Source organism: Equus przewalskii, chromosome X (genome assembly GCF_037783145.1).
Source record: "Equus przewalskii isolate Varuska chromosome X, EquPr2, whole genome shotgun sequence".
In the NCBI taxonomy this organism is placed as follows: Eukaryota; Metazoa; Chordata; class Mammalia; order Perissodactyla; family Equidae; genus Equus; species Equus przewalskii.
The window spans coordinates 121,212,513-121,227,665 of NC_091863.1; the positions used below are offsets into that span (position 1 = coordinate 121,212,513).

General features: G+C 49.8%; 1 protein-coding gene across 1 annotated transcript; it reads left to right on the forward strand.

Moving 5' to 3' along the window:
- Positions 1–7,352: 7,352 nt before the first annotated feature.
- On the forward strand, positions 7,353–14,947 carry CNGA2 (cyclic nucleotide gated channel subunit alpha 2). The gene is made up of 7 exons (XM_070606653.1): positions 7,353–7,541; positions 8,050–8,185; positions 8,402–8,494; positions 9,138–9,308; positions 10,359–10,466; positions 12,214–12,320; positions 12,669–14,947. Exons 1-7 carry the CDS (start codon positions 7,520–7,522, stop codon positions 14,072–14,074), a joined length of 2,043 nt encoding a protein of 680 aa, XP_070462754.1. The 5' UTR covers positions 7,353–7,519; the 3' UTR covers positions 14,075–14,947.
- Positions 14,948–15,153: the final 206 nt, after the last annotated feature.

A 15,153-nucleotide genomic window follows, 5' to 3' on the forward strand; every position in this document is an offset into this window, starting at 1 on the left:
GGCTGGCCCTGTGGCTGAGTGTGCTTCTGGAGCCAGATTGCTTAGGTGTGAATCTGTGCAATGGGGATAATAATAGTATCAACCTTGTCAGGTTGTTGTGAGGATTAAATGAGTTAACTTAGCTCAAGTGCTTAGCTCATCGTAGCTCTCAATGAATGAGAAGCTGCCTTGCATTCCCCATGTCCTAGCTTCCTCTTGTCTCTCCTTGTTGCTATCTGCCTACTTGCCTGCCCGTCTCCTTGCTTTCCTTCCTGCCTGCCCTACTGCCCGGCCCACCGATGATGTGCAGGAACCCTCCCCTTGGCACGGTTGTCTGCCTGCCGCCTGGGACTTTTTCCACTGCAGTGGTCAGAATTAATTATCTGAGGCACTAGTTTCTGGCTGAGACTTGGAGCCTGCCTCTCTAGGCTGTCAGTCATGGATGAGCTTCCTTCCTAATCACAGTGGAAAAACTTTGGCTGGTGTTAACTTGAATCTGAGGCCAGGATGGCCTGGACTATAAAAGCATCCAGGATACTTGGTCTCCTGGAGGGTTTCATGAGCCCCCTGGGAAGGCCCACTAGAGCTAGTCTACCCTACTAACAGTTCCCTCCTCTGAGCTCTATCTTCTGAGATTCCCTAGAACTGCACCAAGGTCTAGCCTTTATGTCTTCTTCCCTTCCTCCTTCCTTCCCTTCCTTCCACCAATATGTATGGAGTGCTTTCCAGGAGTCAACCTCAGTGCTGTGTGAGGATGCAGTGCATAACCATGCAGACACTGATGCCTGCCCTCAGGTGGTACACACTCTAGTGCAGGGGGTCTGGCAAGAAGGGTAGTATTGTCTGGACTCAGGCTTGACCCCAGGACTTTGGGGGCTTGGCAGCAAGCCATGAGCAGGGAGAATTAGCCTGGGCATGCTATGCAGGGAAAGTTTGAGTGCCAAACCACCCCGAAGACCAGAAGCTAAAGGCTTGAAGTCTCAGTCAGTCACACATGTCTGTCTAAGGGCAGATGGTGGTGATGAATTCAGCGGGATTTGGGACAAGGTGAGCTGTGCCTGTCCAAGGGTAGCCAGAGAATAAGGTCCAGTTGGAAGGTGAAAGGAAAGCCTAAATCTCAGCAGAGAGAGCTTGCTGTCATCCTTATCTCTTACTGGACATTCGATGCCATCCTTACTTTTGTGGCTGTACATAATGCATCATTTCTCTGACCAATTTTAAGATTTTCCTGTTATGAATGGATTTGGGCAATTTTATCATAATATGCCTTGGTGTAGTTTTCTTCATGTTTCTTGTGTTTGAGTGTCATTGAGCTTCTTATATCTGTGGGTTTGTAGCTTTTATCAAATTTAGAAAAATTTTGGCTGTTATTTCTTCAAATATATTTTCTTTCCCACCTCCTTTAGGAACTTCAACTACACCCATATTAAGCCACTTGAAGTTGTCCCACAGCTTGCTCTTTCTTTTTCTGATTCTTTTTTCCTCTGTGCTTCATTTTGGATAGTTTTATTGTGTTGTCTTCAAGTTCACTAATCTCTTCTTCTGAAATATCTTATCTGCTGTTAATTTCATCTAAAGTACTTTTTTTTTAATCATTTTTAATTTTTTAAAATTGTTTTGAGGAAGATTAGCCCTGAGCTAACTACTGCCAATCCTCCTCTTTTTGCTGAGGAAGACTGGCCCTGAGCTAACATCCATGCCCATCTTCCTCCACTTTATATGTGGGATGCCTGTCACAGCATGGCTTGATAAGCAGTGCTAGCTCCACACCCGGGATCCAAACCGGTGAACCCTGGGCTTCCAAAGTGGAACATGCGAACCCAACTGCTGTGTCACTGGGCCAGCCCCCTCCCCCCCATCTAATGTACTTTTGATCTCACAATTTGTCGTTTTTATCTTTAGAAATTTGATTCAAGTATTTTCATATATTCCATACCCTTACTTAACTTTTTGAACTATGGAATACATTTATATTAACTGTTTTAATCTCTTTGTCTGGTTATTTTACATTTGTGTCAGTTCTGGGTTAATTTTTTTTTTAAAGTAGGTTTTTTTTTAAGATTTTATTTTTCCTTTTTCTCCCCAAAGCCCCCCAGTACATAGTTGTATCTTCTAGTTGTGGGTCCTTCTAGTTGTGGCATGTGGGACGCTGCCTCAGAGTGGTTTGATGAGCAGTGCCATGTCCGCACCCAGGATTCGAACCAAGGAAACACTGGGCCGCCTGCAGTGGAGCGCGAGAACTTAACCACTTGGCCACAGGGCCAGCCCCAGTTCTGGGTTAATTTTAATTGATAGATTGTTTCCTCTTCATTGTGAAGAAATCATTTGTATGCCTGGTAATTTTTGAGTGGATGTCACACATTGTGAGTTTTACCTTGTTGAATGTTGGATACTTTTTTTATATGTAAAAATATTTTTGAGGCTTGTTCTAGGTTGAAGTTAAGTTACTTGGGAAGAATTTGATCCTTTTGAGTCTTGCTTTTCAGATTTTTTCAGTAGGACCGGAACATTGTTCAAGTTAAGAACTAATTATTCCCCGCTACAGTGGCAAGGCCCTTCTGGGTACAGTACACCGTACCCCATAAATCATTAGATTTTCCAGTCTAGTTGGTGGCATCAAGCAACATTCCAAGCCCTGTGTTAGAGTTGGGAGCTGTAACCTTTAATTTTTAGGGATGGTTTTTTCCCCAGGCATGGATAGCTTCCTCATAGGTGTATGCTGATAAATGCTCAGCTGGGTACTTGAGAGGGACTCTCTGCAGATCTCCAGAGTTCTCTCTCTGGGAACCTCTCTCTTCTCCAGTACTCTGTTCTGCAAACTCTAGCTGCCTTGGTCTTCTTGGATTCTCTTCTCTGTCTTCTGAACCCAGGGAATCTTTCAGGTTCCACCTGGGTTTCCCCTCTTTGTGCCATGGCCTGGAAACTCTTACAAGAGAGTAATCTGAAGCAATTTTAAGGATCATCTCATTTGTTTCCTGTCTCTCTTGGGATCACTGCCAAGTGTTGCCTAATGTCTAATGTCTTGAAAATTATTATTTCATACAGTTTGTTGAAGTTCAGTTGTTTCATTCTGGAAGGTATATCCAGTCCCTGTTACTCCGTCTTGTCCAGAAGCAGAAATGTCACATATTCATTTAAAATCAACTAATTTATATAGTGCGGGCCCAAGCTGAGTAGTGGAAGTAGAAAGAGAGGGAGTAATGGACTGAAAAAAGTGCAGGTACCGTTTATTGACTATTCATTCATAACTTACTTATTGAGCATCTACCATGTGACAGGCACTGAGAAAAGATAGTAGCTTACACTAAGGTGTTAATGGTGGAGATAGTGAGAAGTGATTGGATGGATACAGGTTATGTTTTGAAGGTAGAGTCCACATGACTTGTATATGTAGAGTGTGGGGGTATGAAAGAAAGAGAAGAGTCAAGGTAGACTTTGAGGTTTTTGACTTGAATAACTGAGAGAATGACATTGCCTTTATTGAGATGCAGACAAGCATGGGAGGATAAGGTTTGGGGGGCAAGATCAAGAGCTCAGTTTTGGATATATTCAGCCTGAGATGCCTATTCAACATCCAAGTGGTAACATCAAGGAGGCAAACTGGAGTTCAGGGGAGAGGATAGGGTGATGTTATAAATTTGCAAGTCATCAGCATACAGATGTGTTTAAAGCCACAAGATTGGATGAGGAAATGAGGAAGAGAGAAAAGAGAAGGAATATATCCAAGGACTGAGTTCAGGACTCTCCAAACTTTAGAATTAGAAAATAGGAGGAGGCTTCTTCAGAGGACACTAAGAGGAAGTGACCATTGAGGCAGGTGGAGAATCAGAAGAGTGGAACTCATTATTTCAAGAAGGAGAGAGTGGATAAGCTGTGTCAAATGCTGGTGAGAAACAATAGATATGGACAGAGAAGTAACTCTGGGGATAAATTGTGTTTCTTGCTGTCTTCTCTTTTATTCTGGGAGCGACACTGAGGTCAGAGACTCTGCCAGACTCATCTCTCTAACCTCAGCACTTAGCACAGACCTGGTGCACAAGTGCCTTGGGAATATGCATGAATAGATGCGTGAATAAAAGAGCACTGGGCAGCTCCTGGAAGTTAGTAGCCCTGGCTTCTAGTCTTGGCTGTATGGCTAACTTGTCCCTTCTGTCCCTGGTCTTAGCATCTCTAAAGGAATTATCCTCAGAATGCTTTCGACTAGATCGAAGAGACTACTTGGACCAGGCTGGTTTTTCTATAAAAGTCTTGGGCTGGTTGTTGAATTTGTGAATGAGGAGAAAAGAGGCCCCAAAATACACCATGATCGATGTTGGGATTTTTACTGAATCATTGCACCTTACTCTTGGTTTGAAAGTCTCCCTCCTTAAGGATCCCACTCTCCATCTAGGACCCCTGCTCATCTCTCTGCTCCTTGCCAACAACATCGTCTGCTGTCTTCCTCACCCAGCCTGGTCCTTCCCTCACACTTGTTTGGTTTCCCTTGGGCTTCCCTGAAGCAGCTACTGCAAACTGTCTGATCTCCTCCAACTTCTGCATCTACTGCTGCCTGACGCCTCTGAAGATGAAACCCTCTCTCATTTCACTGAGAATGCTGGAGTTTTGCCTGAGTGAGCCCCTTCAAGAGTCTCTCACTGTTCCCTTACACCCATCTAAAATGTCTAGCACCTTTTCTCTTCCTGGCCCTTTCATCAAAACCACTCTCCCACCATGTTCTTGATAATTCTTCCCTCACCTCCTCTGGTACATAGACCCACCCATTATATCCATCTTTCATGACCTCCAGTCTTAACTGGAGTTGGTCACAAGCACAGATACTTTTATTATCTGTTGAATCCTTCCTCAAAACCTTTACACTTGTTTTATTATCTCCTTTCTGTAAAGTAACAATAGCACCACAGAGAATCTTTTGCAATCCCACATTCTCCAGTTCCCATTCTATCTCTTTCCTTTCTTTCTCAGTCCAGCTTCTAGAAAGAGTTAGCTACATTCTCTATCTCTTGTTCCTTGCCTCCTACTACTCACTCCAAAACCTTGCAAAACATGCCCTCTTTTGCCATCACTCCCTAAGGCTGCTCTTGATAAGCTAGCCAGCGAAGCCCCTATTTTTTTGGTGCAAGGCCCCTCCAGCTCTCATCTCAGAGGGAAGAAGGCTCAGGCTCTACAGGCAGCCCTGATCTTACTGATATGGGGGCAGGACATCAGCCCTGCAGACTCCTCCCTTCCTGAGACTCTCCCTTCCCTGCGGCCTGTCCTCTTCAATCTCCTCTACTTGGTTAGCTCCTTGGGCCATCTGTCACCTTTGCAGCTCCCCAGAACTCTCCCCTCAGCCTCCTTCTCTGCTCTCATGCTATGGGGGGTGCTCTTTCCCTCTGAGAGCTTTAACTCCCACCAAATCCTGATGATGTCCATGTTTCCCCTCCAGTCCAGACTCCAATAAGTGCTGGGCCAGTTGAGTCTGCTACAGCAGGCCTGGAGAGTGACAGTGAAGGCTCGTGACCAGGCCAGGGCCTTGGGGATAGAGTGCAGTGGATGGAAACATCTTTGACACTTTTGGGGGACAGTTGACTGAGGACAGAGGCTGCTTGGATGTGATGATTAAAGGAAACAAGGACTTATGGTTGACATCCAGGTTTCTGGCTTGGGTAACTGGGTAGAGCGAGGCCCCTCTATGAAGTGGGTAAATTGGAGGAGCTGATTTGTAGGTAAAAGTGTCAAGTTCGGTTTTAGCTATGTTGAGTTTGAGGTGCCTCAAAGGAGAAGATGACCAGCAGGCAGCTGGAGATATGGGTGGGAAGCTTGGGAAAGACACCTGGGTTGGGGTCTTGATTTTGGACATGATGGCAACTGAAGCCTTGGGACTAGATGAAGTTTCTCAGAGAGAGTGTGCAGATGAGGGTCACTGACCTAGCTACCTGCCAGGGCAGGAGATAGCTGCCTGCCCTTGTTCCATGGCAAGTGACCTGAGGAGGTGGTTCTAATGAAGGTGAGTGTGTGTTGCAGAGCAGCTACCCCACCGCTGGGCAGCCAGACTGAGGGAGGGGCCTATTCTTGGCAGAGAAAGAGCAAGGATCATGGGAGAGGAATCCGTCTTGGTGCCGGAACCTTAGAGAAGGCATAAATGTTGTCATGTGCTCCCAGAGCTGTCCCTCTTGCGTGCTATTGGGGATGATCAGTAAGGAGAGGAGGGGTCCAAAGGGTGGCAGGCAGGGCCTGCACTGGCTCTCTATCAGTGACAGGCTGTTCCAAGTCCTCTGCCTGGTGTTTGCAGCCTCTGTGGGCTGGCCTTGGCTCCTCCACCCTATTCCTTTAAGCACAGCCCATCTCCACTCTGGGTCCAGCCACCCCGCACCAGCGTCCCCTCCATCCCTGCAATGGATAGTCTTTACTGCCCCTCCTCTATCCCTGTGATTCATTCACTGAACACTGCTCTACTGAGGCTCACTCTGGGCTGTGTTACAGTCCCTCCTAATTTCCAGGCTTCCAGGAGGCCAGCGCTGAAACTGATCAGTGCGAGTGGCCCCAACTTTGTTTGCTTTGCCTAGAACTTTCTATCTCCATGGTCTGCTGCCTCTAGGGTCTAAGCAGAGACTCGAGGATGCTGGTTCCTCTCCCTCAGGTGCCCTCATTAGCATCCTGGCACTGTAGTCCCACAGAGAGCGCCAAACGAGCAGCTCTGAGGCTGCTTGTTATTACCACTCACCACAGAGCTTGACGTGCCTGCCATCGCCATGGTGACAGCTTAAGAAGCTGGAACAAGCTGGAGGGAGGGGTGCCACAGGAAATGTGGAGGGTGTGCTGACCATTTCTGACCAAATCTTGTAGAGTGTTCTAACCAGCCTCAGCAAGGAAGAATTGCCCCAGCCTCCCTGACCCCATTGCAAGAGACACTGTGGAACACAATCTCCTGTCTCTCTTCTGGATTTTTCCCTCAGGCTGCTCCTTCTCAGTCTACTTTGTGGACACCTCTTCCCCTACTCAACTTTCAAATGTTGCAGTTCTCCAGGGCTCTGCCTTGAACCCTCACTCTGTATCCTCTTCTTGTGCGATCCACTCCACATGCTTTCCCTCACTCCCCACACCCATCCATCTCCAGGTCCTGTCCATCCTCCCTCCTAAACGGTTCTCCACTGTGCACACTTGACTTGGGCTCCATAGGCACTGTCTTCTCCAGCTTTCTCCCTACCACCATGCTGCCACTCTTGCTCCCCCTCTAATCCAGTGCCGACCTAGCAGCCAGAGGGATCTTTCTAGAATATAATGCTGTCTTTGTCATGCTCCTGTTCAGCCCTTCCAAGGCTCCCCATAGCCTAGAGGAGAGTCCTGACTTGGACCAGTGCCTGTGGAGCCCGTGGGAGCTCTCCCTTCTCTCCTCCTCACTCCCTAGCCCATCCACGAGGCTACTCTTTGTTCCTCAGCTTAAGTGACATTATTTGGGGTGTGCTGAAGATAATGTGATTGGAGCTGAAAGGAAGGAACCCCAGAGGTAGTGCCCATGTTTGAAGAAGTCAATGAGACATGAGACTCCCATCTGCAGAGCATGAGCTCTGAGGTGGTCTCAGGTAAGGAGAATCAGAGAGCTGGGGATGTGGGCGGCAGCTGCTTTCTGCCAAGGAGATACATCTCCTCCCACGGGGCAGGAGTTTGAGGACGGTGGCTGGTTTGTCGGAGCTCAACAGCCTAAACATGTGCCAAACATCTGCAAAGCAAGGGCACCAGAAGATGGCTTAAACAGTTTTTTGTTTGTTTTGTTTTGTTTTAGCTTTGGTAGTTCATATGTCAAAAACTTCACTGGGGTAAAAGAAAAAGAAACACATCTTGCAATTTAGCACTGTTTGCCTTTTAAATTTCTTATCAGGTGGGGACAGCACCATCATTTTCTTGGTGCTTGGAGCCTGGCACTTAGACAATGTTGGGTCCCCCTGCCCTGCACTGCCATAGCAGTAGCCAGGGGTGCTGGAGTTTGCCAGGTGGGCCCTGGTTCTGTTCTCACTGCTCACCTGCAGCTCTCCTGCCTTATATGGGTGCCAGGGTCCTCTGTGACCTTCCTCTTGGTCTTCTCCCTGGCAGGTGAGGATCCTGGTCGTACATGGAGGATGACAGAAAAATCCAATGGTGTGAAGAGCTCCCCAGCCAATAACCACAACCATCATGCACCTCCTACCATCAAGGCCAATGGCAAAGATGACCGCAGGACCAGCAATAGGTGAATCTGCTGAGGCTGGGTCATTTCAGAAATGGCCTGGAGGTTGCTACTTCCTCCCAGCTCTGCCTCATTGTCACAGAGCAAATAATCTTCGGCTCAAGGACACCCTCTAAAGGGACCGTGGGATTTCCAGGCCTCTCCCAGGAGGTGAGAGTGCTGATAAGAGAAAAAGTATGCCCAGAGAATCCTTAGTCAACTCTGCCCCTCCCTCTGCAGGCCACAGTCTGCAGCTGATGATGACACTTCCTCAGAACTGCAGAGGCTGGCCGAGATGGATGCCCCCCAGCGGGGGAGAGGTGGCTTCCGCAGGTGGGTTCCACTACTACCCTGCTACTACCCCTCCCACTCATGGGGCCTGTCAGAGTGGCTACCATGGCTCTCCTCCTCCTGGTCTCACTGGGCCTTTCCACCAAGTCCCCTGGGAAGCACTGTCAGTGCTGTCCAACTCTTTCCTCTTAAGGAGGCTCCTGTGAGCAAGGTCAGAGGGCCTGTGGAGGCTTCCCTTCTGACTTGTCTGTCTCAGCATTGGGGGGAGGGGTCCTTCCCAGCAGAGGTACCTAGGCAGAGGGCCCTGAGGTCTCCAGTCCAGAGTTGTAGGCTCCATTGGAAAATCAGGAAGCCTGGGCTAACTTTTCTCCTGGCCTGTCCTCCCTTAGCACAACCTCCACCTTGCCTTGGAGACCTCCTGTTTGTTCTTCACAATCAACTGAGATGGCACCTCCTACAGGAAGTCTTCCCAGCGCAACCCCTTCCCCTCAGGCTGTGTTTAGAGGCACGCCTGAGCCCCAACCCGCTGCCTCAGCACTGGTCCCTATCCCAGCTCTTAGCAGGGGGGACATCTTGGCCTGGCCTGCTTCCAGGATTCCCTCTCTGTCTCCCATCTCCCTCCTCAGACAGTGAGCTCTCAGGCGCAGTTCTCTTCTCTGGCTCATGCTCCCTTTCTCACCTCTAGGATCGCCCACCTGGTGGGAGTCATCAGAGAGTGGGCCAACAAGAATTTCCGCGAGGAGGAACCCAGACCTGACTCGTTCCTTGAGCGTTTCCGTGGGCCTGAGCTCCAGACCGTGACAACACAGCAAGGGGATGGCAAAGGCAACAAGGACGGCGGGGGCAAGGGCACCAAGTATAGCTATCCAGCCTGTGGGGCTCCAAGGGCTCCCAAGCATGCAATCGGGGGGCTCAGTGGGGTTTCTTAGGCCACACCCAGGGGCAGACCAAGATCTACATGAAGCAGGGAAAAGGGTGGGCAGGGGAGAACTGCTATGGTTTTAACTCTAGAACGTTTCCATCATGCCCACCCTCAGCCTTTCCAACAGCTAGTGGCTCACTTACCATGGGACCCCCTGGTGGTTTTTCTCACCTTAGCTGCCTTTATGAGATGTCCTCTTGCTGATGTGCCAGCCCCAGGCCCAGGTCCAGCAGGCAATAAATGCAGAAGAGAGTGCAGTTAGGGAGTGCTGTTGAGGGTAGGCCCATGCCAGCATCCATGTTGGCACAGAGCTGGGTCTTCGAAGAGGCCGTGCTGGAGGCTGGCTGGTGGGGAAGGCCCGGGGACAACTGAGCAAGAGGAAGTAAGAGCAGAGAAGGCAGAGCTGGAGGGTCCATTCTTCGAAGAATGAATAGGCAACTGCGGATGTCTGGCCAAGCTGACATTCCCCACCTCTGGCCAGTAGAGGAAAAGAGCTCTTGCCAAGGCAGGACATAGCATCTGGGAAAGTGATTCGGGGGCTGGAGGCTAGGGACCAAACAGGGAAAGTAGGGTGGGCAGGAAGCACACTGCGCTCGCTTGTTTAGAGTGCCTCTCTCTTCCTGGGACGGATATGGGAACAGGCCCTGAACCCTCATTACCAACCTGTGGAAATCTCTCCCCAGGCCCTGAGGCCCCTCCCAGTGAAAGCACTGTCCTTTGCCATGCCCTCTGGGCAAGAAGCCTCCAGAGGGGATGGGAGCTAATCGGCCTATGTGGGGTCAAGATAGGAAGAGGGGTCTCTTACCCATCTGAGCTCTATTCAGATGCCCAGTACCAGGTTGCAGCTCCCTGAAAATGGGACCCTAAGCCAATCCACACATCCCCTTAGGCATTGTTTTTTCAGGGACCCTTGGCCTCTGGGAGCTGGGGTGCTGCCACACTGCGGACCTGGTCCCTGAGCCTGGTCTCTATCTTTCTCCTCAGGAAGAAATTTGAGCTATTTGTCTTGGACCCAGCTGGGGACTGGTACTACCGCTGGCTATTTGTCATTGCCATGCCTGTCCTCTACAACTGGTGCCTGCTTGTGGCCAGGTGAGTGGGGGAGGGGGTCCGGGAGGGGATGCCAAAGCAGCCCACTCCACAGGCCCTGGGATCGAGAGCACAACAGTGCCAGCTGTGGACACAGACCTCGTGCCAATCTAGACTTTTTTCTGTATTTTCTGCTGGCCAATGACACCTCCCTCTGCCCTATTAACCCCCAACTACCCCACCCCAATTTATCATGCTGCCAAAGCTTCATGTCTGTGGTTTTCCTGGTGTCTGTAATCTGTTCTTACTTCTCAATCTACACCAATCCTGTCCTAGATGAGGCCACCCTTTTCTTTCCCTGGAACTACAACAGCCCTGCACCTATTCCTTGCAGGCACTCTTGTCCCCTCCAATGCATCCTCCACACTTGTAACTAGCATGGTTGGTAGAAGGTGGGATTTGATTATGTCGCTCCCTCCTCACAAGTCCTTCAACGGCCCCCCCATTCAAGTCCTCAGTGCAGCCTTCAAGGCCCTCTGTACCTGGCCTTCTCTCTAGCTCCAACTTCTGGATACACCCTGACCCCAGGATTCACTACTCGCGGATCGTAACACACTGTTTCCTCAAGAGAAAATTCTCTTTCCCTATTTTCAACCTATGGAGATTCTTCTTGCAGTCTCAGTTCCAAAGCCACCTTCTACGTGTAGCTTTCCCTGACAGCATTTCCCACCCTGTCCCATTCCCCATCTCAGTCATTCATTCAGGAAGGATTTGACTAACCATCTATTGGGTGCTAAGCTCTGTGCTCAGTGCTTGACAGTAAACCTGAACAAAACAAATGTCCAAGATGATTCCAGGGCCTGGAGGCAGGGAACTACGAGAGAAAGAGCAGTCAAGGTAGATCTCTCTGAGGAGGGATACCTTACCTGAGACCTGAGCAGCGAGAGGAAATCAGCTATTTAGATGCCTGAGGTTGGTGGAGGGAACATTCCAGGAAGAAGGAACAAGACGCGCAAAGACCCTGTCTCAGGATGGCCTGTTGTGGCTGGAGGCCTATGAGTGAAGCAGCAGGAACGTAGACAGGCCAGTTATGCAGGCTTTGTGTGCCAGGAGAGGGAGCTGGGGTTTCATCCTAAACGTGACCAAGTAGTCAGTATTAACTGCTCCTCTCTTTGATTAGTACACTCACTAGGTCGTCATTCCTGGCTTCTGTCCCCTACTCTGCCATCTCCCTAGGCCGCTACTCATTCAGTCACCAAGTTTTGTCAATTCCTCCTAAAGCTGTCCTGCAGCCTCCAACCTCTCTCCATTCTCGCTGCCTCTAGCCTTGGCCCAGCTCTGCCCTCTCTTTCACTTGTATTGGCCAGTGCTCCGTGTTAGATTCTCAATAGGCACATGTTGAAGAGATGAGCATGGAGGCTATTCAGCTGTGTATTGTAGTTCGTTCTTCCAAAGAGTCATTTTTCATTCAACTCACACCTGTTGAGCACTCAAATCCTGATGCTCTGGACTAGGACATGGGACATGCAGTAATGATTAAGAGTTGGTCTCTGTCTTGTTGGAGCTCACAGTACGGCAAATGAGACAGACAATTGGTCAGTGGCGATGTCTATGCAGTGATTTCTATGTAATAATAAGAGCTGCAGTGAAGTTGCTTGTCAATAAGCGTCTCCCTGGCACCAGGCTGACTGTGACTCATCAGTGCCCCTGGTAGCCATCCCAGGCACCACACAAAGTGGGCATTCAGTTTGGGGTCTCCAGGGGGCCTTGGCTGACTTTGAAGGTGAAGCCCAGCCCTGTCTTCTTGCAGAGCCTGCTTCAGTGACCTACAGAAAGGCTACTACCTAGTGTGGCTGGTGCTGGACTACTTCTCAGATGTGGTCTACATTGCAGACCTCTTTATCCGATTGCGTACCGGTAAGTGAGTAACTGGGATACACAGGCAGGAGCGTGACTCATATGTCCAAAGGCCTGAGTTCAAATTTTCAGGAAGCCTTCTCAACACTGTGTTAGACTCAACAGCCTGGCTTGGGTTCAGTTTGTTGCCTGCTCCTCTTTGAACCTCGTGGTCCCCATATGCTTAGTGAGGTTGAGACCTGGGGATGATCTCTTAGGGTCCTTCCAGTCAGACTAGCTACATGAGTTTCCTACACCCCTCCTTGGGAAGAACAGTTGAGTGAGCAGTTTGTCCCTTGCTGAGTATTAGCTTACCGGGAGGGACAGGCCTGGGGGCAGAGATGATATGCTGGCTTGCATCTCTACTAGGTTTTCTGGAGCAGGGGCTGCTGGTCAAAGATACCAAGAAGTTGCGGGACAGCTACATCCACACCCTGCAGTTCAAGCTGGATGTGGCTTCTATCATCCCCACGGACCTGATCTATTTTGCTGTGGGCATCCACAGCCCTGAGCTGCGCTTCAATCGGCTGCTACACTTTGCCCGCATGTTTGAATTCTTTGACCGCACTGAGACCCGCACCAGCTATCCCAATATCTTCCGCATCAGCAACCTAGTTCTCTACATCTTGGTCATCATCCACTGGAATGCCTGCATCTACTACGCCATCTCCAAGTCCATTGGCTTTGGGGTCGACACCTGGGTTTATCCCAACATTACTGACCCTGAGTATGGCTACCTGGCTAGGGAATACATCTACTGCCTTTACTGGTCTACACTGACCCTCACCACCATTGGGGAGACACCACCCCCTGTAAAGGATGAGGAGTACTTATTTGTCATCTTTGACTTCCTGATCGGTGTCCTCATCTTTGCCACCATCGTTGGAAATGTGGGCTCCATGATCTCCAACATGAATGCCACCCGGGCTGAATTCCAGGCCAAGATCGATGCTGTCAAACATTACATGCAGTTCCGCAAGGTCAGCAAGGAGATGGAAGCCAAGGTCATTAGGTGGTTTGACTACCTGTGGACCAATAAAAAGAGTGTGGATGAGCGGGAAGTTCTCAAGAACCTGCCAGCCAAGCTGAGAGCTGAGATAGCCATTAATGTCCACTTGTCCACACTCAAGAAAGTGCGCATCTTCCAGGATTGTGAGGCTGGCCTGCTGGTGGAGCTAGTGTTGAAGCTCCGTCCTCAGGTCTTCAGCCCTGGGGATTACATTTGCCGCAAGGGAGATATTGGCAAGGAGATGTACATAATCAAGGAGGGCAAGTTGGCAGTGGTGGCTGATGATGGTGTCACTCAGTATGCCCTGCTGTCAGCTGGGAGTTGCTTTGGAGAGATCAGTATCCTTAACATTAAGGGCAGCAAAATGGGCAATCGACGCACAGCCAATATCCGCAGTCTTGGTTACTCAGATCTCTTTTGCTTGTCTAAGGATGATCTTATGGAAGCTGTGACTGAGTACCCTGATGCCAAGAAGGTCTTGGAGGAGAGGGGCCGGGAGATCTTGATGAAGGAGGGACTGCTGGATGAGAATGAGGTGGCAGCCAGCATGGAGGTGGACGTGCAGGAGAAGCTAGAACAGCTGGAGACCAACATGGAGACCTTGTACACTCGCTTTGGCCGCCTGCTGGCTGAGTACACAGGGGCCCAGCAGAAGCTCAAGCAGCGCATCACGGTTCTGGAAATCAAGGTGAAGCAGAACAACGAGGACGATTATCTGTCAGATGGAATAAACAGCCCTGAGCCAGCTGCTGCCGAGAAGCCATAAAGGCTTGGGCCCAACTGCCTCTCCAGGCTTGGCCTTGACCCTAGGAGTTAGAAGAGCTGTGTAGGTCTCCACATTTATACACATTACACTTATGTCCCCTTGAAGTCCCCCCAAAGCCTCTCTGTCCCCAGACTTTTGGCTCAAGCATCCAGAAGCCCTCCTCCAAGTCCAGCTAATAGCCAAGCTTGTGCACAGTGCAGACTGTGTTGGCTCAGCTTCCAGGAGTTTCAGCTTGTCCAAGTCTGAGGAAGGAAGAGTGGAACAGCTGACCTGTCTTCAGGAGTCTGTCGTGGGCCTGGGAGCCTAGCCAATGACATACTCTGAAGAAGCCCTTCTGCAGGACAATGTACACTCTGCTGCAACATTCCCCTCTCTCTGGGCTTCTTTGCACTTACTTCGTCCTGGCCCTTGCTTATCTAGCATGTGTTCCGAATGTCCCACTTCCCTGCTCGTGTATGTGGTTCAAGCATTGGCTGTAGACATTTAGCACAGGTTCCCAGTGTCTGTCTCCCAAGGCAGGCAAAGGATGTGGAGGGGGAAGGTAGAAGAGTGTCACTTAGGGCTACCTCCCTCTGTCAGGCACTCCGAGGCCTGCTCTGTTGCTTCATCTGTCTTTCTGCAGTCTTCTCTGGACCAGGGAGATGATGATGCTTCTGGCTTCTGGTCTATTCCAGGGCGCAGAAGAGCAAGGTAAGTGGTAGTTGGTCAGCAGACGTTGCCACCTGGAGAAGGTGATGGCTGGGAGCTCTGACCATCACCCCTCTAAGCAGAGCATTTCTGAAGAGGCTTTGAGGTTGGTGGTGGGTGGGAGACTCTTCAAGTTGATATTTGCAGTAGAGACACTTACAAGTTAATAAATTTCTTTGAACTCCTTCTGGTTATTGCTCAACTCTCCTGTTCACATTCATTCCCTTCCTCCCTCAACCCCTCTTTTCCACATACTTCCCTTTTCCCCTTATCCAGGACTCACTCTACCTGCAATACCCTCTGCTGTGTTTCGCTACCTGAGTAAGCCATATTGATCCTTCAGGACTCAGCTCAGGTGCCACCTTCTCCGAGAAGGCCTCCTTGACTGCACC